This window comes from Somniosus microcephalus, chromosome 3 (assembly GCF_052327205.1).
Source record: "Somniosus microcephalus isolate GS21.2 chromosome 3, FLI_Smic_1.0, whole genome shotgun sequence".
Taxonomy (NCBI): domain Eukaryota; kingdom Metazoa; phylum Chordata; class Chondrichthyes; order Squaliformes; family Somniosidae; genus Somniosus; species Somniosus microcephalus.
The window spans coordinates 211,066,746-211,091,843 of record NC_140989.1 but is presented as its reverse complement, the minus strand read 5'-3'; the positions used below and the strand labels follow the sequence as shown (position 1 = coordinate 211,091,843).

The 25,098-nt window shown below is 49.6% G+C and overlaps 1 protein-coding gene across 4 annotated transcripts in view; it reads right to left on the bottom strand.

Moving 5' to 3' along the window:
- The window catches only part of LOC147121689 (roquin-1-like), a 414,634-nt gene that overhangs the window by 146,303 nt on the left and 243,233 nt on the right, over nucleotides 1-25,098 (bottom strand). For all 4 annotated transcript variants that reach the window (XM_085982135.1, XM_085982134.1, XM_085982136.1 and 1 more), the window contains exons 5-7: nucleotides 10,273-10,448; nucleotides 5,455-5,655; nucleotides 2,439-2,571 (exon numbers count right to left, since the gene is read on the bottom strand). In XM_085982135.1, the coding sequence (XP_085838261.1) occupies nucleotides 2,439-2,571; nucleotides 5,455-5,655; nucleotides 10,273-10,448 (510 nt within the window). The remainder of the gene's footprint in view (nucleotides 1-2,438; nucleotides 2,572-5,454; nucleotides 5,656-10,272; nucleotides 10,449-25,098) is intronic.

Here is a 25,098-nt window from a genome sequence, read left to right as displayed (position 1 = left end):
GTTCATCATAACTTCCTTGCTTTTGTACTCTATACCTCTATTTATGAAGCTCAGGATCCTGTATGCTTTTTTAACCACTTTCTCAATCTGCCCTGCAACCTTCAACATTTGGGCACATATACCCCCAGTTCTCTCTGTTCATGCACCCCCTTTAGAATTGTACCCTTTAGTTTATATTGCCTCTCCTCGTTCTTCCTACCAAAATATATCACTTCACACTTTTCTGCATTAAATTTCATCTGCCACGTGTCCGCCCATTCCACCAGCCCATCTATGTCGTCTTGAAGTCAATCACTCTCCTTCTCACTGTTCACTATACTTCCAGGTTTTGTCTTATCTGCAAATTTTGAAATTGTGCCCTGTGCACCCAAGTCCAAGTCATTAATATACATCAAGAAAAGCATGTGGTCCTAGAATTGACCCCTGGGGAACACCACTGTATACCTTCCTCCAGTCTGAAAAACAACTGTTCACCACTGCTCTCTGTTTCCTGTCACTTCGCCAATTTCGTATCCATACCTCAGCCTGACCTCAGGGGAATCTTCGCAGGGTGATAGGAGCCTGACCTCAGGGGAGTCCTCACAGAGCAGGATAGGAGCCTGACCTCAGGGGAATCCTCACAGAGCAGGATCGGAGCCTGACCTCAGGGGAATCCTTACAGGGCAGGATAGGAGCCTGGCCTCAGGGGAATCCTCACAGAGCAGGATAGGAGCCTGACCTCAGGGGAATCCTTACAGGGCAGGATAGGAGCCTGACCTCAGGGGAATCCTCACAGGGCAGGATAGTCAGCAGTGAGCATGAAACAGACCTGAGACAAAAGCAGTCCTTAAATGGCTACACACCAAACTCTTCGCAACTTAAAATAAATCATAGCTTGAAGGGAACTGTGTTTTGGGGTCGAGTGGATAGAGAAAGTGGTTTGTGGGTAAAGTGCTCCTGTCCATTTATGTAATGTCAGAACGTCAAATGAAGCTGTCCACCTTGCAGCAGATACAGCCATTTTCATTATTCATTCCTCTCGCCACCCCCCAACCCCACGCAGACCCGCGAATTTGGCTCTCCCCTTGGCCCAGGGCTTTGATCATTTAAGTTATGGGGAGTAATTCCACGGAGCAGCCTGGAAACTGGGACAAGTTCTGGATACGGATCTGGGCCTACCTGAGCCTGGGAATGTTAGTAGCGGCTACCTCCTGCATTTTAGGATTGAGAATGAAGTGCAAGCAGAAGCCCGTAAACCCGAGGGCTGAATTAATGCGGTGCCAGTGGGCAAACTGCTCACGACCCGATTTGCAAGCTTTCAACAACAACAACAACCTGTATTGATATAGCGACTTTAAACTTAGTAAAACATCCCAAGGCGCTTCACAGGAGCAATTATCAAACAAAATTTGATACCAACCCAAAGGAGACATTTAGGGCCGGTGACCAAAACATTGGTCAAAGAGGCAGGTTTTAAGGAGGGTCTTAAAGGAACAGAGGGAGGTGGAGAGGCGCACAGGTTTAGGGAGGACAAAGTCAAAGCTCGTCTACATATGGAGCCGACCCACTGCTTTTGGAAAGCAGCCGTACGCCTGGCTTTTAGGGGCTCTGAGGGGAGTCGTGGCACATCTGTGAGACAGCCCCACTACCTGTTGGCTATTACCTGCGGCTCCTGGGACCTTGATAAGCAAGGAGGTTACCGGGTCAGCGACGTACTTGGTCACATTATGTGAGAGATCACTTAGATGAGATGGAATCTGTGGAATGACTTCCCCGCACGAGAAATTGAGGCTTTATTGCAAAATCTCAGCAGCTGCATGTGCTGGAAGATAACAATGAGATCCAACACTGGGTAACTTCAGCTGCCAGAGCTCACATGACCTGTCTCAGGGCGACATCTCTGCTGCCCATATTCTAACTCGCACCAAGTCCCATTCACCTATAACCCCTGTGCTTGCTGACTTACGTTGGCTCCCGGGCCAACAATGCCTCGATTTTAAAATTCTCATCCTCGTTTTCGAATCCCTCCATGGCTTCGCCCCTCCCTATCTATGTAACCTCCTCCAGCCTTACAACCCTCAGAGATATCTGCTCCCGTCGCACTTCCCAGATTTCCATCGCTCCACCATTGGTGGCTGTGCTTTCAGCTGCCAAGGCCCTAAATTCTGGAATTCCCTCCCTAAACCTCTCCGCCTCTCTACCTCTCTCCTCCTTAAAACTCATCTCTGTTACCCAATTTGTCCTTATATATCTTTAATGTGGCTTGGTGTCAAATTTTGTTTGTTAACACCACAGTGAAGCGCCTTGGGACTTTTCACTATGTTAAAAGTGCTATATAAATAAAAGTTGTTGTTGTTGACATGGGTTTGTGTGTTTCGCTGCTATGCCTGAATCAGAGCCGGGATGGGTCGGGAGGTGAGCAGTTTGGGACATTCGAATTAGCAGCAGTTTTCAGGTACCTGGACTGGGGTCGATGTTGGCCAGTAACTCCAGGTGTGGCCGAAGCCGGTTCAGATTGGCAGGGTCTCCGGTTCGTTGCAGGGCGATTGTCAGCTCCTGAACACTCTGTGCAAAGGAAGCCGGCGTCTGCAACTGAGAGGAAAGGGCACAGGAGGAAGAACGATTACAACTGGCCTTCAGAAAGCCCCCACAGCTCCACGTCATCCAGCTCATCCACAAGACATCCAAGTGAGAAAAATTTCCAAACAATCCTGGAGAAATTTGGCTGTAACAGTAAGGCGTGAGTCACAGGAACAAAGCACATCGAGTACAGAAAGAGACAGTTGCCCATTGGGCCTGTTCCTTTCAAATGAACGTGTCCAGGTCTCCATCATCATGGACCATCTACAGGTAACAGTTTCGGAGAAAATATACCCGCGTGCCTCAAAGGTACTGAGTATAAAGTTAATTTAATGTGCATGATTCAATCCTGACCAGTGCCATGCCACATGGATTTCCATGGACTGAAGTAACTGATTATAAATATAACATACATACAATCTCACCCTGATGACCTTCAGTCCCGTTCTCAGTCCCATTAAAGCAGTTAATCAAAACAGCATGAAGTGCAGCGACTCCATTCCGACTATCTACAAGTGACAAGGGAAGTCCTACATTCATGGCAAAGGCTCCTTCCACACACCATGTCCATGGACTCTACCCACCCATTTAATCTCCTTCCACACACCATGTCCACTCCATCCTATCATGGACTCTACCCACCCATTTAATCTCCTTCCACACATCATGTACACTCCACCCTATCATGGACTCTACCCACCCACTTAATCTCCTTCCACACATCATGTACACTCCACCCTATCATGGACTCTACCCACCCATTTAATCTCCTTCCACACACCATGTACACTCTACCCTATCATGGACTCCACCCACCCATTTAATCTCCTTCCACACACCATGTCCACTCCACCCTATCACTGACTCTACCCACCCATTTAATCTCCTTCCACACACCATGTACACTCTGCCCTATCATGGACTCTACCCACCCATTTAATCTCCTTCCACACACCATGTCCACTCCACCCTATCATGGACTCTACCCACCCATTTAATCTCCTTCCACACACCATGTCCAATCACCCTATCATGGACTCTACCCACCCATTTAATCTCCTTCCACACACCATGTCCACTCCACCCTATCACGGACTCTACCCACCCATTTAATCTCCTTCCACACACCATGTCCACTCTACCCTATCATGGACTCTACCCACCCATTTAATCTCCTTCCACACACCATGTCCACTCCACCCTATCACTGACTCTACCCACCCATTTAATCTCCTATCACACACCATGTCCACTCTACACTATCATGGACTCTACCCACCCACTTAATCTCCTTCCACACACCATGTCCACTCCACCATATCACTGACTCTACCCACCCATTTAATCTCCTATCACACACCATGTCCACTCTACACTATCATGGACTCTACCCACTCACTTAATCTCCTTCCACACACCATGTCCACTCTACACTATCATGGACTCTACCCACTCACTTAATCTCCTTCCACACACCATGTCCACTCTACACTATCATGGACTCTACCCACTCACTTAATCTCCTTCCACACACCATGTACACTCCATCCTATCATGGACTCTACCCACCCACTTAATCTCCTTCCACACACCATGTCCACTCTACACTATCATGGACTCTACCCACTCACTTAATCTCCTTCCACACACCATGTCCACTCTACACTATCATGGACTCTACCCACCCACTTAATCTCCTTCCACACACCATGTCCACTCCACCCTATCATGGACTCTACCCACCGACTTAATCTCCTTCCACACACCATGTACACTCCATCCTATCATGGACTCTACCCACCCACTTAATCTCCTTCCACACATCATGTCCACTCCACCCTATCATGGACTCTACCCACCCATTTAATCTCCTTCCACACATCATGTACACTCCAGCCTATCATGGACTCTACCCACCCATTTAATCTCCTTCCACACACCATGTCCACTCCACCCTATCATGGACTCTACCCACCCACTTAATCTCCTTCCACACATCATGTCCACTCCACTCTATCATGGACTCTACCCACCCATTTAATCTCCTTCCACACACCATGTCCACTCCACCCTATCATGGACTCTACCCACCCATTTAATCTCCTTCCACACATCATGTCCACTCCACCCTATCATGGACTCTACCCACCCATTTAATCTCCTTCCACACACCATGTCCACTCCACCCTATCATGGACTCTACCCACCCATTTAATCTCCTTCCACACACCATGTCCACTCCACCCTATCATGGACTCCCGTCAACTCATTTAATCTCCTGATGAAAATTTTAAGTAGATTCTCCCTGATCCCACAAGGTACCTCCTGAATATTCATCATCCTCATATCTCCACTATTGAACCCTGGCCTTGCACAGAGAACCCTCCACCCTCGGACCCAGCACCGTGGAACCACAGTGAGGTATTTGATCACATTAGTCTTTAAACTATTGTGTGGCAATACTATGAAGGAATGCAAGCATGTAACCGTGACTGGAATCAGTGCATATCTTATTGATGAAGAGCAAGGCTCGGACCCAATTAATTTAGTCTACCCATTCAAAGGATGCTAAAAATCCCATGGCACTGTTTATGAAGAGCAGCAGGAAACTCTTCCTGCCTCAGTCAGCACCCAAAAACAGATTAATCACTCACTCATCTCACTGCTTTCGGTGGGATCTTGCTGTGCACAACATGGTTGCTGTGCCTGTCGACATAATAGAAGTCACTGCACTCCAAAGGAATTGGCTGCATGTGAAATGCTCTGGGATGTTTCAGAGAGATGGGGTTACCTAGATATTAGTGGGGGGTTTTTCCAGACAAGCAAGATGCCTCAGTAGATTGCCATGGATTTATCTCCGTGACTCAGATTAGCAAAAGCTTTAACCTGCTCTACCTTGTCAATAATAGACTGCATGTGCGACTTGTGTGACAGGTCTCCATAAAGGAGGGAGGACCACTGGTCAGGAGCGATGCGAAGGCCCGCCTCCATGGCGATCTGCACAATCTGTGAGTCATGTTCCCGCCGCAGTGCTTCGTACGTCCGGAACTCCTCCTTCAGCTGCATCAGAGAGGAATCTTCATCTCTCTTTGTGACCTGCAACGATGAGTGACCATTAAACACAGCATCAGAAACAGTGAGGGAATTTGCTCCATTTCTAATAGAATCAGACAGAACAGAAAGAGGCCATTCGGCCGATCGTGCCTGCGCCGGCTCTTTGGTATAACTATCCAACTAGTCCCACTCCCCTGCTCTTTTCCCTATAGCCCTGCAAATTTTTCCTTTTCAAGTATTTAGCCAATTCCCTTTTGAAAATTACTGTTGAATCTGCTTCCACCGCCCTTTTCAGGCAGTGCATTCCAGATCATAACAACTCTCTGCCAATTGTTAAAAATCTGTGCCCTCTGGTTCCCGACCCTCCTGCCAGTGGAAACAGTTTCTCCTTATTTACTCTATCAAAACCCCATATAATTTTGAACACCTCTATTAAAACTCCCCTTAACCTTTTCTGCACTATGGAGAACAACCCCAGCTTCTCCAGTCTCTCCACGTAACTGAAGTCCATCTTCCTTGGTACTGTACCATTCTGGTAAATCTCCTCTGCACCCTCTCCAAGGCCTTGACATCCTTCCTTGGTACTCAGAATTGGACACAATATTCCAGCGGAGACCTAACCAATGATTTATAAAGATTTAGCATAACTTCCTTGCTTTTGTACTCTATGCCTTTATTTATAAAGCCAAGGATCCCACATGCTTTTTTAAACAGCCTTATCAACTTGTCCTGCCCCAGATCTCTCTGTTCCTGCACCCGCTTTAAAAGTGCACCATTTAGTTTACACTGTTTCTCCTCATTCTTCCATTCAAAATGCATCACTTCACACTTCTCTGCATTAAGTTTCCATGCCATGTGTTTGCCCATTTCACCAGTCTGTCTATGCCCTCCTGTAGTCTGCTCCTATCCTTCTCACTGTTTACTACAACAACTTGCATTTATAATAGCATCTTTAATGTAGTAAAGCATCCCACGACGCTTCACAGAAGCATTATCAGTCAAATTTTGACACCAAGCCACATAAGAAGATATTAGGAGAGATGACTAAAAGCTTGGTCAGAGGTAGATTTTAAGGAGCATCTTAAAGGAGGAGAGAGAGGGAGAGAGGCAGTGAGGTTTAGGGAGGAAATTCCAGAGTTTAGGGCCTCAGCAGCTGAAGGCACGGCCACCAAGGGTGGAGCGATGAAAATTAAGGATGTGCAAGAGGCCCGAATTGGAGGAATACAGAGATCTAGGAGGGTTGTAGGGCTGGAGGAAGTTGCAGAGATAGGGAGGGGCGAGACCATGGAGGAATTTGAACACAAGGATGAGAATTTTAAAATCGAGGTGTTGCTGGACCGGGTGCCAAAAGTAGGTCAGCGAGCACAGGGGTGATGGGTGAACAGGACTTGGTGCAAGTTAGGATACAGGCAGCAGCATTTTGGATGAGCTCAAGTTTATGGAGGGTGGAAGATGGGGGCTGGCCAGGAGAGCTTTGGCATAGTCAAGTCTAGTGGTTAAAAAATGGATGAGGGTTTCAGCAGCAGATGGCTGAGACAGGGTCAAATTTGGACGATGTTACAGAGGTGGAAGTAAGTGGCCTTGGTGATGGAGCAGATATGGGGTCGGAAGTCCAGCTCAGGGTCAAGTAGGACGCCAAGGTTGCGAACGGTCTGGTTCAGCCTCAGACAATGGCCAAGGAGGTGGATGGAGTCAGTGGCTAGGGAATGGAGTTTCATAGAATCATAGAATAGTTACAGCATGGAGGAAGGCCATTCGGCCCATCGAGCCTGTGCCGGCTCTCTGCAAGAGCACTTTAGCTAGTCCCACTCCCCCACCCTTTCCCCGTAGCCCTGCAAATTCAACTCCCTTTTGAAAGCCGTGATTGAGTCTGCCTCCACCACCCTTTCAGGCATTGCATTCCAGATTCTAATCACTCGCTGAATAAAAAAGTTTTTCCTCATGTTGCCTTTGGTTCTTCTGCCAATCACCTCAAATCTGTGTCCTCTGGTTCACGACCCTTCTGCCAATGGGAACAGTTTCTCTCTATCTATTCTATCAAGACCCCTCATGATTTTGAACACCTCTATCAAATCTCCCCTCATTTTTCTCTGCTCCAAGGAGAACAACCCCAGCTTCTCCAGTCTATCCACGTAACTAAAGTCCCTCATCCCTGGAATTATTCTCGTAAATCTTTTCTGCACCCTCTCCAAGGCCTTTACATCCTTCCTAAAATGCAGTGTCCAGAATTGGACACAATACTCCAGTTGAGGCCGAACCAGTTTTTATACAGGTTCCTCATAATTTCCACGCTTTTGTACTCTATACCTCTATTCATGAAGCCCAGGATCCCGTAAGCCTTTTTAACTGTTTTCTCAACCTGCCCTGCCACATTCAACTATTTGTGCACATATACCCCATGGTCTCTCTGTTTATGCACCCCCGTCAGGATTGTACCCTTTAGTTTATATGTCCTCTGTTCATTCTTCCTACCAAAATGTATCACTTCACACTTTACTGCGTTAAATCTCATTTGCCACATATCTGTCCATTCCACTAGCCTATGTCCTTTTGAAGTCGATCACTATCCTCCTCACTGTTCACTATATTTCCAAGTTTTGTGTCATCTGCAAATTTTGAAATTGTGCCCTGTACACCCACATCCAAGTCATTAACATATATCAAGAAAAGCAGTGGGCCTAGTACCGACCCCGGGGGACACCACTGTATACCTTCCTCCAGTCCGAAAAACAACAGTTCACCACTATTCTCTGTTTCCTGTCACTTAGCCAATTTCGTATCCTTGCTGCCACTGTCCCTTTTATTCCATGGGCTTCAACTTTGCTGGCAAGCCTATTACAGGAAACTTTGTGTTATCCGGAGGCTAAATGTCCAGCAAGCTCGAGCCACCGGCAAAAATCAGGAGCCGTTTTGTTAGGTTTTCTTTTCTTCTCGTGGCTTTTTTTTTCCAACAGTCAGGCTCTGCAAAGTCTCTGTAGCTTAGCAACAGCTTCAGAGAGACGCTTCCAAGGTACGGGCCGACTGTTTAGAAGCTGTTGCTAAGCAACAGTGTTTGTTGTCAGATACAGAGATGAAAAGCTCCGTATGCTTCAACATTAACGCTGGTGTGTCCGGCAGTTTTGAGGGAACGGCAACAGCTCGGTCCCGTCGGTGCCGGATAGCACAAAGTTTCCTGTATGTGGCACTTTGTCAAATGCCTTTAGGAAATCCATGTACACCACGTCAACCGCATTACCCTCATCAACCCTCTCTGTTACCTCATCAAAAAACTCGATCAAGTTGGTTAAACACGATTTGCCTTTAACAAATCAGTGCTGGCTTTCCTTAATTATTTAACACTTGTCCAAGTGATTGTTAATTTTGTCCCTGTTTATTGTTTCTAAAAGCTTCCCCACTACTGAGGTTAAACTGACTGGCCTGTAGTTGCTGGGTTTATCTTTACACCTTTTTTTGAACAAGGGTGTAACATTTGCAGTTCTCCAGTCCTCTGGGACCACCCCCGTTTCTAAGGAGGATTGGAATATTATGGCCAGTACCTCCTCAATTTCTTCCTTCACTTCCCTCAGTGTCCTAGGATGCATCCCATCTGGTCTTGGTGACTTATCTACTTTAAGTACAGCCAGCCTTTCTAGTACCTCGTTTTTATCAATTTTTATCCCATCCAGTATCTCCTCTACCTCCTCCTTCACTATGTCTATGGCAGCATCTTCTTCCTTGGTAAAGACAGATGTAAAGTGCTCATTTAGCACCATACCCTCTGCCTCCATGCGTAAGTCTCCTTTTTGGTCTCTAATCGTCCCACCCCTCCTGTTACAACCCGTTTACTATTTATATGTCTATAGAAGACTTTTGGATTACCTTTTATGTTGGTTGCCATTCTATTCTCATACCCTCTCTTTGCCCCTCTTATTTTCTTTTTCACTTCTCCTCTGAACTTTCTATATTTAGCCTGATTCACAGATGTATTCTCGACCTGACATCTGTCATACGCACTCTTTTTCTGCTTCATCTTACTCTCTATCCCCTTCGTCATCCAGGGAGCTCTGACTTTAGTTGCCCTACCTTTCCCCTCAGTGGGAATGTACCTCGACTGTACTCAAACTATTTCCTCGTTAAAGGCAGCCCATTGTTCCATTACAGTTTTGCCTGCCAATTTTTGATTCCAATTTACCCGGGCCAGATCCGTTCTCATCCCACTGAAATTGGCCTTCTCCCAATTAAGTATTTTTACTCTAGATTACTCCCTGTCATTTTCCATAGCTAATCTAAACCTTATGATACTATGATCACTGTTCCCTAAATGTTCACCTACTGGTTGTGGTGGGGACCGAAGACAAATGCTTTGGTCTTCGCAATATTTAATTGGAGGAAATTTCTGCTCAACCAATACTGGATGTCGGTCAAGCAGTATGACAAATTAGAGACAGTGGAGGGGTCGAGGGAGGTGATGGTGATGTAGAGCTGGATGTCGTCAGCGTACATGTGGAATACAACATTTCTGAGTTTTGTGTCATCAAACTTTGAAATGATGCTCCTTATGTATGTCCAAGTCAATAATTTATATCAAATTAATATTTTAACATGGAAGATGTCCTTATACTTAATCAGTGACATCCAGTCTGCACTTTTCAACTGGAGCCAAAGATGTACTGAACTTACTTTGAAACAGGAGGCTCGGTACAGCAGCTGCACCACGTGCCCGATGCTGGTCTTTGAGGCTTGAGGAAATCGGGGTTCCAGTCTCTGGACTACAAACAGCACCAAGACTTTTCTGGAGAGTGCGGAGCCATCTTCCAGTGCAAGTAGGACCAGTTTGAGGGCCTCTTCCTGCATTGCTAGGAGCCAGAGAGATCACTAATTAGAGATGGCAAAGATGAACCACTCACCGTCCTATTGATCGCTCTCCACTTCTCATCCTATACTCAGCGTAGAGTTTCTTCATCCTGCAGCTTCTCCAATCCCACCAAATCCTGCAATTTCTCCAATCCCACCCATCCTTGTTTCTCTAATCCCACCCCATCCTACAGTTTCTCCAATCCCACGCCATCCTACAGTTTCTCCAATCCCACGCCATCCTACAGTTTCTCCAATCCCACCCCATCCTACCAGTTTCTCCAATCCCACCCCATCCTAGTTTCTCCAATCCCACCCCATCCTGCAGATTCTCCAATCCTACCCCATCCTACAGTTTCTCCAATCCCACCCAATACTGCAGTTTCTCCAACCCCACCCTAGTTTCTCCAATCCCACCCCATCCTAGTTTCTCTAATCCCACCCCATCCTAGTTTCTCCAATCCCACCCCATCCTAGTTTCTCCAATCCCACCCCATCCTAGTTTCTCAAATCCCACCCCATCCTGCAGTTTCTCTAATCCCAACCCATCCTGCAGTTTCTCCAATCCCACCCTATCCTACAGTTTCTGCAATCCCACCCCTTCCTAGTTTCTCCAATCACACCCCTTCCTAGTTTCTCCAATACCACCCCATCCTAGTTTCTCCAATCCCACCCCATCCTACAGTTTCTCCAATCCCACCCCATCCTACAGTTTCTCCAATCCCACCCCATCCTGCAGTTTCTCCAATCCCACCCATCCTAGTTTCTCTAATCCCACCCCATCCTACAGTTTCTCCAATCCCACGCCATCCTACAGTTTCTCCAATCCCACCCCATCCTACAGTTTCTCCAGTCCCACCACATCCTACAGTTTCTCCAATCCTACCCCATCCTACAGTTTCTCCAATCCCACCCCATCCTGCAGATTCTCCAATCCTACCCCATCCTACAGTTTCTCCAACCCCACCCTAGTTTCTCCAATCCCACTGTGGTAAACCACTTTTATCGCTCACTATCGTTACACTATAGTTATCACTGTTATATCGTTACTCTATGGTTATCACTGTTCACACTGTTGTATCACTATACGAGGTCGCCTCTTGTCACGCTGCTATACCTGGGCTGACCACTGCTGACTCCGCCCATGACTCCACCTACCTGCCCAGGTATAAAAGTAGTCGACTGGCTGGCAGTCCTCCTTGTTGTATCCGATCACCCACGAGGGTGGGCTCTGTTATTTAGCCAATAAAAACCTATAGTTACTTTCTTAACTCGTCGCTTTTCATTGGATGAATTGATAGGTATATCAATTTTATTGGCTAAATTTTAAAATGTCGACACCTGAGCAGTCAAACGACCAGCCAAGCGACCAGCCAGACGCCCAGCTACAACTGCCACAGCAGCCGGCCTGGCTGCGAGCCCTCAGACCACCGTACCTGGATCTAAACCCACAGGCAGCAAACTCAGCCCTCGACTTCGAACACTGGCTGAGCTGCTTCGAAGCCTACCTGGGAGAATCCGGCGTGCCTCAGAAATCCATGCTAAGAGTTCTGAACGCCCAAGTGAGCCCTAAAGTATTCGCACTCATCCGGGACCTTAAAACATACGAGGACGCCATCAACCGGCTGAAAAGACAGTACCAAACCCCGGTAAATTCCATGTATGCCAGACACCTCCTGAGAACCCGCCCGCAACAGCCAGGAGAGCCCGTGGAGGAATTTTTACGGGTGCTACAAGCACTCGGCAGAGACTGTAACTTTAAAGCGGTAACGGCGGCAGAAAATACTGAAGACAATGTCCGCGATGCCTTTGTGAAAGGCCTGCGGTCCGACTACTCACGGCAAAGACTACTGGAAGCAAGGGACCTCGACCTGGACAAAGCTGCAGCCCTCGCTCTCTCTCTAGAGGTGGCCCATCGGGACCTCGAGGCATACTCAAGGTACTGTAACTCGCGACCCTGGGACTTGGGACCGACCCCGACCGCGATACCCCCCGCAGCAACCCCCCTGGGACCTACCTCAGCGTCCCGGACCCGAACGAGACCGCCACCCCCGGTACCGGCTCCGACATCGAACCCCGCGATCGGGCCGCCGGCTGCTTCTTCTGCGGCCAGGCGAAACACCCGAGGTCGCGCTGCCCAGCCAGGAACTCTACCTGCTCTAACTGCATGAAGAAAGGCCACTTCGCTAAGGCCTGCAGAGGTGGATCATCAGAGGCCAGCAGTGCCTCATGCGAGCTGTGGGGGCGACCATCTTCCTTCAAGGCAACAGAGGCCAGCATCCCCACATGTGAGTCATGGGGGCGGCCATCTTTGATACAGGCAACCGACACCAGCAGTGCCTCATGTGAGTTATGGGGGCAGCCATCTTCTCCGCCATTTTGTCCAACCTCGTGGGAGACGCCATTTTACCCACCACGCCCGACCGCCACCGTGCCTCTAGACCCGACTACCGCCTCAACCGCAGACTACAACAACTCGCTCAGCTATACACTAGCCTCCGTCACACTGGACCAGGCCCGCCCGCATCACCTGTCCAAGTCGATGATGGACATCAAAGTAAACGGCCACGCCACGACCTGCCTGTTCGACAGCGGAAGCACGGAGAGCTTCATCCACCCAGACACGGTGAGCCACTACTCCCTCCCTGTCCTGCCAACGCGCAACCGCATCTCGGTGGCATCGAGGTCACACGCCACTGACATCAGCGGCTACTGTGTTGTGACCCTGTCGGTTAAGGGTACGGAGTATAAAAATTTTAAACTCCTCGTCCTGCCCCAGCTATGCGCTGCCGTCCTACTAGGCCTAGACTTCCAATCCCACCTCCAAAGCGTCACGCTAGCATACGGCGGACCCCTCCCCCCACTCACAGTCGACAACCAGCAGATTTTAAACCGCCCACCACGTAACACCTGCGGCCTATCCACCCTCAAGGTCCCGCCACCTTCCCTGTTCGCTAACCTCACCCCCGACTGCAAACCCGTCGCTACCAAGAGCAGGCGGTACAGCGCCGGGGACAGAGCTTTCATTAGCTCTGAGGTGCAGCGTCTCCTGAAGGAGGGCATCATTGAGGGGAGCACCAGCCCCTGGCGTGCCCAGGTCGTGGTCGTTAAGACTGGCAATAAAAACCGCCTGGTCATCGACTACAGCCAGACCATAAACAGGTACACCCAGCTGGACGCATACCCCCTTCCCCGCATATCTGATATGGTCAATCAGATTGCGCAGTACCGGGTATTCTCCACCATCGACCTTAAGTCGGCCTATCACCAACTCCCTATCCGCCCTGAGGACCGCCAGTATACAGCCTTCGAGGCGAACGGCCGCCTCTACCACTTCCTTAGGGTTCCCTTCGGCGTCACCAACGGGGTTTCGGTCTTCCAAAGGGAGATGGACCGGATGGTTGACCAGAACGGGCTGCACGCCACGTTCCCCTATCTAGATAACGTCACCATCTGCGGTCGCGACCGGCAGGACCACGATGTTAATCTGGAGAGATTCCTCTGTACGGCCCAACGGCTGAACCTCACCTACAAGAAGGATAAATGTGTGTTTAACACCTCGCGCCTTGCCATCCTCGGCTGTGTAGTAGAGAACGGAGTCATCGGCCCCGACCCCGAAAGAATGCGCCCCCTCATGGAGCTACCCCTCCCCCACTGTCCAAAGGCACTGAAGAGAACCCTGGGGCTCTTCGCCTACTATGCCCAATGGGTGCCCAATTATGCGGACAAAGCCAGACCCCTCATGAAGTCCACATCCTTCCCCCTTACGGAGGAAGCGTGCGCAGCCTTCTCCCTCATTAAGGGAGACATTGCCAAGGCCACTATGCACGCAGTGGATGAGTCCATCCCCTTCCAAGTCGAGAGCGATGCATCCGACTTCGCCCTAGCCGCCACCCTTAACCAGGAGGGGAGACCGGTGGCCTTCTTCTCAAGGACCCTACAGGGCCCTGAGATCCGACACTCGTCGGTCGAGAAGGAGGCCCAGGCGATTGTGGAGGCGGTACGACGCTGGAGGCACTACCTGGCAGGCAAACGATTTACCCTCCTTACCGACCAACGTTCGGTCGCTTTTATGTTTAATAACAAGCTGAGGGGCAAAATCAAGAATGACAAGATCTTGAGGTGGAGAATCGAGCTCTCCACCTACGATTATGATATCTTGTCCCGGCCAGGTAAGCTGAACGAACCCCCCGATGCTCTGTCACGAATTACATGCGCCAGCGCGCAAAGTGATAGGCTTCAGACCCTCCACAACGACCTCTGCCACCCCGGGGTCACCAGACTTTACCACTTCATTAAGGCCCGCAACCTGCCCTACTCCATCGAGGAGGTCAGGACCATGACCAGGAACTGCCAGACCTGTGCCGAGTGCAAACCGCACTTCTTTAGGCCGGACAGAGCAAGCCTGATCAAGGCCACCCGCCCCTTCGAGCACCTGAGCATCGACTTTAAGGGGCCACTCCCGTCCTCTGACCGTAATGTGTACTTCCTCAACATTGTTGATGAGTACTCCCGTTTCCCCTTTGCCTTCCCCTGCCCAGACATGACCAGTACCACGGTCATTAAATGCCTGAACGACCTCTTCGCCTTGTTCGGGTTCCCAAACTATATACATAGTGACCGGGGCTCCTCCTTCATGAGCGAGGAACTCCGTCAGTTCCTACTAGCGAGAGGTATTGCTGCAAGCAGGACCACCAGCTACAACCCCCGAGGGAACGGCCAGGTAGAAAGAGAGAACGCGACGGTATGGAAGGCCGTCCTCTTAGACTTTAAGGCTAAGGGCCTCCCAACCTCCCGCTGGCAGGAAGTCCTCCCGGCAGCGCTGCATTCCACCCGGTCACTACTTTGCACTGCCATCAACGCCACCCCCCATGAACGAATGTTTGCTTTCCCCAGGAAGTCGACTACGGGAACCACGCTACCAACCTGGCTGACCTCTCCGGGGCCCGTCTTGCTGCGAAAGCACGTGAGGGCCCATAAAACGGACCCCCTGGTCGAGAGGGTGGACCTCCTGCACGCCAACCCCCAGTACGCCTATGTGGCTTACCCAGACGGGCGGGAGGACACAGTCTCCTTACGAGACCTCGCACCCTCGGGCACTCCGGAGACACCACCTTCACCCCCCCCCCCACCACCCCCCCAATTCCAGACCAGGTAGACGGCATGCCGGAACCCCACGAGCCTTCGCCGACCACGCAGACACCAGCATTAACACCGGATAATGCAACACCGCCGCTGCGACGATCAGAAAGGCTTACGAGGCCTCCGGACAGACTGACATACCAGAACTGGTAGTACACTTCACCCCGCCGGACTCAAATCTAAACAAGGGGTGAATGTGTTAAACCACTTTTATCGCTCACTATCGTTACACTATAGTTATCACTGTTATACCGTTACTCTATGGTTATCACTGTTCACACTGTTGTATCACTATACGAGGTCGCCTCGTCACGCTGCTATACCTGGGCTGACCACTGCTGACTCCGCCCATGACTCCACCTACCTGCCCAGGTATAAAGGTAGTCGACTGGCTGGCATTCCTCCTTGTTGTATCCGATCACCCACGAGGGTGGGCTCTGTTATTTAGCCAATAAAAACCTATAGTTACTTTCTTAACTCGTCGCTTTTCATTGGATGAATTGATAGGTATATCACCCACCCCATCCTAGTTTCTCTAATCCCACCCCATCCTAGTTTCTCTAATCCCACCCCATCCTAGTTTCTCAAATCCCACCCCATCCTGCAGTTTCTCTAATCCCAACCCATCCTGCAGTTTCTCCAATCCCACCCTATCCTAGTTTCTGCAATCCCACCCCTTCCTAGATTCTCCAATCACACCCCTTCCTAGTTTCTCCAATCCCACCCCATCCTAGTTTCTCCAATCCCACCCCATCCTACAGTTTCTCCAATCCCACCCCATCCTAGAGTTTCTCCAATCCCACCCCATCCTGCAGATTCTCCAATCCCACCCCATCCGGCGGTTTCTCCAATCCCACCCCATCCTACAGTTTCTCTAATCCCACCCCATCCTACAGTTTCTCCAATCCCACCCACCCGACAGTTTCTCCAATTCCACCCCATCCTGCAGTTTTTCCAATCCCACCCCATCCTACAGTTTCACCAATCCCACCCCATCCCACAGATTCTCCAATCCCACCCCATCCTACAGTTTCTGCAATACCAGCCCATCCTAGTTTCTCCAATCCCACCCCATCCTGCTGTTTCTCCAATCTCACCCCTCCTACAGTTTCTCCAATCCCACCCCATCCTACAGTTTCTCCAATCCCACCCCATCCCAGATTCTCCAATCCCACCCCATCCTGCAGTATGTCTAATCCCATCCCATCCTGCAGTTTCTCCAATTCCACCCCATCCTGCAGTTTTTCCAATCCCACCACATCCGACAGTTTCTCCAATCCCACCATATCCTGCAGTTTTTCCAATCCCACCCCATCCCACAGATTCTCCAATCCCACCCCATCCTACAGTTTCTGCAATCCCAGCCCATCCTAGTTTCTCCAATCCCAGCCCATCCTGCTGTTTCTCCAATCCCACCGCATCCTAGTTTCTCCAATCCCACCACATCCTACAGTGTGTCTAATCCCACACCATCCTACAGTTTCTCCAATCGAACCCCATCCTACAGTTTCTCCAATCCCACCCCACCCTACAGTTTCTCTAATCCCACCCCATCCTACAGTTTCCCTAATCCCACCCCATCCTGCAGTTTCTCCAATTCCACCCCATCCTGCAGTTTTTCCAATCCCACCCCATCCTACAGTTTCACCAATCCCATCCCATCCCACAGATTCTCCAATGCCACCCCATCCTACAGTTTGTGCAATCCCAGCCCATCCTAGTTTCTCCAATCCCACCCCATCCTGCAGTTTCTGCAATCCCAGCCCATCCTAGTTTCTCCAATCCCACCCCATCCTACAGTATGTCTAATCCCACCCCATCCTACAGTTTGTGCAATCCCAGCCCATCCTAGTTTCTCCAATCCCACCCCATCCTGCAGTTTCTCCAATCCCACACCATCCAACAGTTTCTCCAATCCCACCACATCCTACAGCTTCTCCAATCTCACCCCTTCCTACAGTTTCTCCATTCCCACCCCATCCTACAGTGTTTCCAATCCCACACCATCCTACAGTTTCTCTAATCCCACCCCATGCTACAGTTTCTCTAATCCCACACCATCCGAGTATCTCCAATCCCAGCTCATCCTAGTTTCTCCATTCTCACACCATCCTAGTTTCTCCAATCTCACCCCGTCCTACAGTTTCACCAATCCCACCCCATCATACAGTTTCTCCAATCCCACCCCATCCTAGTTTCTCCAATCCCATCCCATCCTAGTTTCTCCAATCCCACCCCATCCTAGTTTCTCCAATCCCACACCATGCTACAGTTTCTCTAATCAGACCCCATCCTACAGTTTCTCCAATCCCAACCCTTCCTACAGTTTCTCCAATCCCACCCCATCCTACAGTTTCTCCAATCCCACAACATCCTACAATATCTCCAATCCCACCCCATCCCAGTTTCTCCAATCTCACCCCATCCTTCAGTTTCTCCAATCCCACCCCATCCTAGTTTCTCCAATCCCACCACATCCTACAGTTTCTCCAATCCCACCCCATCCTACAGTTTCTCTAATCCCACCCCATCCCACAGTTTCTCCAATCCCACCCCATCCTATAGTTTCTCCAATTCCACCCCATCCTGCAGTTTCTCTAATCCCACTCCATCCTACAGTTTCTCCAATCCCACCCCATCCTAGTTTTTCCAATCCCATCCCATCCGAGTTTCTCCAATGCCACCCCATCCTACAGTTTCTCCAATACCACCCCATCCTAGTTTCTCCAATCCCACCCCATCCTACAGTTTTCTCAATCCCACCCCATCCTACAGTTGTTCCAATCCCACCCCATCCAAGTTTCTCCAATCACAATTCAATTCACAATTCAAATCGCTTTATTGGCATGATAAGTTACATCTTATGTTGCCAAAGCATCAAAATACATTTATGGTTTAGCACATAAACGCAGTTCTATTCATACAGTATCCCAACCCATGCTACAGTTTCTCCAATCCCACCACATCCTAATTTCTCCAATCCCAACCCATCCTACAGTTTCTCCAATCCCACCCCATCCTACAGTTTCTCCAATCCCACCCCATCCTACAGTTTCTCTAATCCCACCCAATCCTGCAGTTTCTCCAACCCCACCCCATCCTAGTTTCTCCAATCCCACCCCATCCTAGTTTCTCCAATCACACCCCATCCTACTTTCTCAAATCCCACCCCATCCCAGTTTCTCCAATCCCACCCCACTCTACAGTTTCTTCAATCACACCCCATCCTACAATTTCTCTAATCTCACCGCATCCTACCGTTTCTCTAATCCCACCCCATCCTGTACTTTCTCCAAACCCACCCCATCCTACAGTTTCTCCAAACCCACCCCATCCTACAGTTTCTGCAATTCCACCCCATCCTAGTTTCTCCAATCCCACCCCATCCTAGTTTCCCCAATCCCACACCATCCTATAGTTTCTCAAATCCCACCCCATCCTACAGTTTCTCCAATCCCACCCCATCCGACAGTTTCTCTAATCCCACCCCATTCTAGTTTCTCTAATCCCACCCCATTCTAGTTTCTCTAATCCCGCCCCATCCTGCAGTTTCTCCAATCCCACCCCATCCTGCAGTTTCTCCAATCCCACCACATCCTAGTTTCTGCAATCCCACCCCATCCTAGTTTCTCCAATCCCACCCCACCCTATAGCTTCTCCAATCCCACCCCATCCTACAGTTTCTCTAATCCCACCCCATCCTACAGTTTCTCTAATCCCACCCCATCCTGCAGTTTCTCCAATCCCACCCCATCCTGCAGTTTCTCCAATCCCACCCCATCCGACAGTTTCTCCAAACCCACCCCCTCCTACAGATTCTCCAATCCCACCCCATCCAAGTTTCTGCAATCCCACCCCATTCTAGTTTCTCTAATCCCACCCCATCCTACAGTTTCTCCAATCCCACCCCATCCTACAGTTTCTCCAATCCCACCCCATCCTACAGTTTCTCCAATCCCACCCCATCCTACAGTTTCTCCAATCCCACCCCATCCTACAGTTTCTCCAATCCCACCCCATCCTACAGTTTCTCCAATCCCACCCCATCCTACAGTTTCTCCAATCTCACCCCTTCCTACAGTTTCTCCAATCCCACCCCATCCTACAGTTTCTCTAATCCCATCCCATCCTAGTTTCTCCAATCCCACCCCATCCTACAGTTTCTCCAATCCCACCATATCCTGCAGTTTCTCCAATCCCACCCCATCCTGCACTTTCTCCAATCCCACCCCATCCTACATGTTTCTCCAATCCCACACCATCCTACAGTTTCTCTAATCCCACCCCATCCTACAGTTTCTCCAATCCCACCCCATCCTAGTTTCTCCAATCCCACCACATCCTGCAGTTTCTCCAATCCCACCCCATCCTACAGTTTCTCCAATCAACCCCATCCTACAGTTTCTCCAATCCCACCCCATCCTACAGTTTCTCCAATCCCACCCCATCCAACATATTCTCCAATCCCACCCCATCCTACAGTTTCCCCAATCCCACTCCATCCTACAGTTTCTCTAATCCCACCCCATCCTACAGTTTCTCCAATCACGCCCCATCCTGCAGTTTCTCCAATCCCACCCCATCCTACAGTTTCTCCAATCCCACCACATCCTACAGTTTCACCAATCCCACCCCATCCTACAGTTTCTCCAATCCCACCCCATCCAACAGATTCTCCAATCCCCCCCCATCCAACAGATTCTCCAATCCCACCCCATCCAACAGATTCTCCAATCCCACCCCATCCTACAGTTTCTCTAATCCCACCCCATCCTGTAGTTTCTCGAATCCCACCACATCCTACAGTTTCTCCAATCCCACACCATCCAACAGTTTCAACAATCCCAACCCATCCAACAGTTTCTCCAATCAAACCCCATCCAACAGATTCTCCAATCCCACCCCATCCAACAGTTTCTCCAATCCCACCCCATCCTACAGTTTCTCTAATCCCACCCCATCCTGTAGTTTCTCGAATCCCACCACATCCTACAGTTTCTCCAATCCCACCCCATCCAACAGATTCTCCAATCCCACCCCATCCTAGTTTCTCTAATCCCACCCCATCCTGTAGTTTCTCGAATCCCACCACATCCTACAGTTTCTCCAATCCCACACCATCCAACAGTTTCAACAATCCCAACCCATCCAACAGTTTCTCCAATCAAACCCCATCCAACAGATTCTCCAATCCCACCCCATCCGACAGATTCTCCAATCCCACCCCATCCTACAGTTTCTCTAATCCCACCCCATCCTGTAGTTTCTCGAATCCCACCACATCCCACAGTTTCTCCAATCCCACACCATCCAACAGTTTCAACAATCCCAACCCATCCAACAGTTTCTCCAATCAAACCCCATCCAACAGATTCTCCAATCACACCCCTTCCTAGTTTCTCCAATCCCACCCCATCCTAGTTTCTCCAATCCCACCCCATCCTACAGTTTCTCCAATCCCACCCCATCCTAGAGTTTCTCCAATCCCACCCCATCCTGCAGATTCTCCAATCCCACCCCATCCGGCGGTTTCTCCAATCCCACCCCATCCTACAGTTTCTCTAATCCCACCCCATCCTACAGTTTCTCCATTCCCACCCACCCGACAGTTTCTCCAATTCCACCCCATCCTGCAGTTTTTCCAATCCCACCCCATCCTACAGTTTCACCAATCCCACCCCATCCCACAGATTCTCCAATCCCACCCCATCCTACAGTTTCTGCAATACCAGCCCATCCTAGTTTCTCCAATCCCACCCCATCCTGCTGTTTCTCCAATCTCACCCCTCCTACAGTTTCTCCAATCCCACCCCATCCTACAGTTTCTCCAATCCCACCCCATCCCAGATTCTCCAATCCCACCCCATCCTGCAGTATGTCTAATCCCATCCCATCCTGCAGTTTCTCCAATTCCACCCCATCCTGCAGTTTTTCCAATCCCACCACATCCGACAGTTTCTCCAATCCCACCATATCCTGCAGTTTTTCCAATCCCACCCCATCCCACAGATTCTCCAATCCCACCCCATCCTACAGTTTCTGCAATCCCAGCCCATCCTAGTTTCTCCAATCCCAGCCCATCCTGCTGTTTCTCCAATCCCACCGCATCCTAGTTTCTCCAATCCCACCACATCCTACAGTGTGTCTAATCCCACACCATCCTACAGTTTCTCCAATCGAACCCCATCCTACAGTTTCTCCAATCCCACCCCACCCTACAGTTTCTCTAATCCCACCCCATCCTACAGTTTCCCTAATCCCACCCCATCCTGCAGTTTCTCCAATTCCACCCCATCCTGCAGTTTTTCCAATCCCACCCCATCCTACAGTTTCACCAATCCCATCCCATCCCACAGATTCTCCAATGCCACCCCATCCTACAGTTTGTGCAATCCCAGCCCATCCTAGTTTCTCCAATCCCACCCCATCCTGCAGCTTCTGCAATCCCAGCCCATCCTAGTTTCTCCAATCCCACCCCATCCTACAGTATGTCTAATCCCACCCCATCCTACAGTTTGTGCAATCCCAGCCCATCCTAGTTTCTCCAATCCCACCCCATCCTGCAGTTTCTCCAATCCCACACCATCCAACAGTTTCTCCAATCCCACCACATCCTACAGCTTCTCCAATCTCACCCCTTCCTACAGTTTCTCCATTCCCACCCCATCCTACAGTGTTTCCAATCCCACACCATCCTACAGTTTCTCTAATCCCACCCCATGCTACAGTTTCTCTAATCCCACACCATCCGAGTATCTCCAATCCCAGCTCATCCTAGTTTCTCCATTCCCACACCATCCTAGTTTCTCCAATCTCACCCCGTCCTACAGTTTCACCAATCCCACCCCATCATACAGTTTCTCCAATCCCACCCCATCCTAGTTTCTCCAATCCCATCCCATCCTAGTTTCTCCAATCCCACCCCATCCTAGTTTCTCCAATCCCACACCATGCTACAGTTTCTCTAATCAGACCCCATCCTACAGTTTCTCCAATCCCAACCCTTCCTACAGTTTCTCCAATCCCACCCCATCCTACAGTTTCTCCAATCCCACAACATCCTACAATATCTCCAATCCCACCCCATCCCAGTTTCTCCAATCTCACCCCATCCTTCAGTTTCTCCAATCCCACCCCATCCTAGTTTCTCCAATCCCACCACATCCTACAGTTTCTCCAATCCCACCCCATCCTACAGTTTCTCTAATCCCACCCCATCCCACAGTTTCTCCAATCCCACCCCATCCTATAGTTTCTCCAATTCCACCCCATCCTGCAGTTTCTCTAATCCCACTCCATCCTACAGTTTCTCCAATCCCACCCCATCCTAGTTTTTCCAATCCCATCCCATCCGAGTTTCTCCAATGCCACCCCATCCTACAGTTTCTCCAATACCACCCCATCCTAGTTTCTCCAATCCCACCCCATCCTACAGTTTTCTCAATCCCACCCCATCCTACAGTTGTTCCAATCCCACCCCATCCAAGTTTCTCCAATCACAATTCAATTCACAATTCAAATCGCTTTATTGGCATGATAAGTTACATCTTATGTTGCCAAAGCATCAAAATACATTCATGGTTTAGCACATAAACGCAGTTCTATTCATACAGTATCCCAACCCATGCTACAGTTTCTCCAATCCCACATCCTAATTTCTCCAATCCCAACCCATCCTACAGTTTCTCCAATCCCACCCCATCCTACAGTTTCTCCAATCCCACCCCATCCTACAGTTTCTCTAATCCCACCCAATCCTGCAGTTTCTCCAACCCCACCCCATCCTAGTTTCTCCAATCCCACCCCATCCTAGTTTCTCCAATCACACCACATCCTACTTTCTCAAATCCCACCCCATCCCAGTTTCTCCAATCCCACCCCACTCTACAGTTTCTTCAATCACACCCCATCCTACAATTTCTCTAATCTCACCGCATCCTACCGTTTCTCTAATCCCACCCCATCCTGTACTTTCTCCAAACCCACCCCATCCTACAGTTTCTCCAAACCCACCCCATCCTACAGTTTCTGCAATTCCACCCCATCCTAGTTTCTCCAATCCCACCCCATCCTAGTTTCCCCAATCCCACACCATCCTATAGTTTCTCAAATCCCACCCCATCCTACAGTTTCTCCAATCCCACCCCATCCGACAGTTTCTCTAATCCCACCCCATTCTAGTTTCTCTAATCCCACCCCATTCTAGTTTCTCTAATCCCGCCCCATCCTGCAGTTTCTCCAATCCCACCACATCCTACAGTTTCTCCAATCCCACACCATCCAACAGTTTCAACAATCCCAACCCATCCAACAGTTTCTCCAATCAAACCCCATCCAACAGATTCTCCAATCCCACCCCATCCGACAGTTTCTCCAATCCCACCCCATCCTACAGTTTCTCTAATCCCATCACATCCTGCAGTTTCTCCAATCCCAGCCCATCCGACAGTTTCTCCAATCCCACCCCATCCTATAGTTTCTCCAATCCCACCCCATCCTACAGTTTATCCAATCCCACAACATCCTACAGTTTCTCCAATCCCACCCCATCCTACAGTTTCTCCAATCCCACACCATCCTAGTTTCTCCAATCCCACCCCATCCTAGTTTCTCCAATTCCACACCATCCTAGTTTCTCCAATCCCACCCCATCCTACAGTTTCTCCAATCCCACACCATCCTACAGTTTCTCTAATCCCACCCCATCCTAGTTTCTCCAATCCCACCCCATCCTATAGTTTCTCCAATTCCACCCCATCCTGCAGTTTCTCTAATCCCACCCCATCCTACAGTTTCTCCAATCCCACCACATCCTAGTTTCTCCAATCCCACCCCATGCTACAGTTTCTCCAATCCCACCCCATCCTACAGTTTCTCCAATCCTACCCCATCCTACAGTTTCTCCAATCCCACCCCATCCTAGTTTCTCTAATCCCACTCAATCCTACACTTTCTCAAATCCCACCCAATCCCAGTTTCTCCAATCCCACCCCACCCTAGTTTCTTCAATCCCACCACATCCTACAGTTTCTCTAATCCCACCCCATCCTACAGTTTCTCTAATCCCACCCCATCCTGTAGTTTCTCGAATCCCAGCCCATCCTACAGTTTCTCCAATCCCACCCCATCCTACAGTTTCTCCAATCCCACCCCATCCTACAGTTTCTCCAATCCCACCCCATCCTGCAGTTTCTCCAATCCCACCATATCCTGCAGTTTCTCCAATCCTACACCATCCTGCAGTTTCTCCAATCCCACCCCATCCTACAGTTTCTCCAATCCCACCATATCCTGCAGTTTCTCCAATCCTACCCCATCCTGCAGTTTCTCCAATCCCACCCCATCCTACAGTTTCTCCAATCCCACCCCATCCAACATATTCTCCAATCCCACCCCATCCGGCAGTTTCTCCAATCCCACCCCATCCTACAGTTTCTCCAATCCCACCCCATCCTACAGTTTCTCCAATCACACCCCATCCTACAGTTTCTGCAATCCCACCCCATCCTA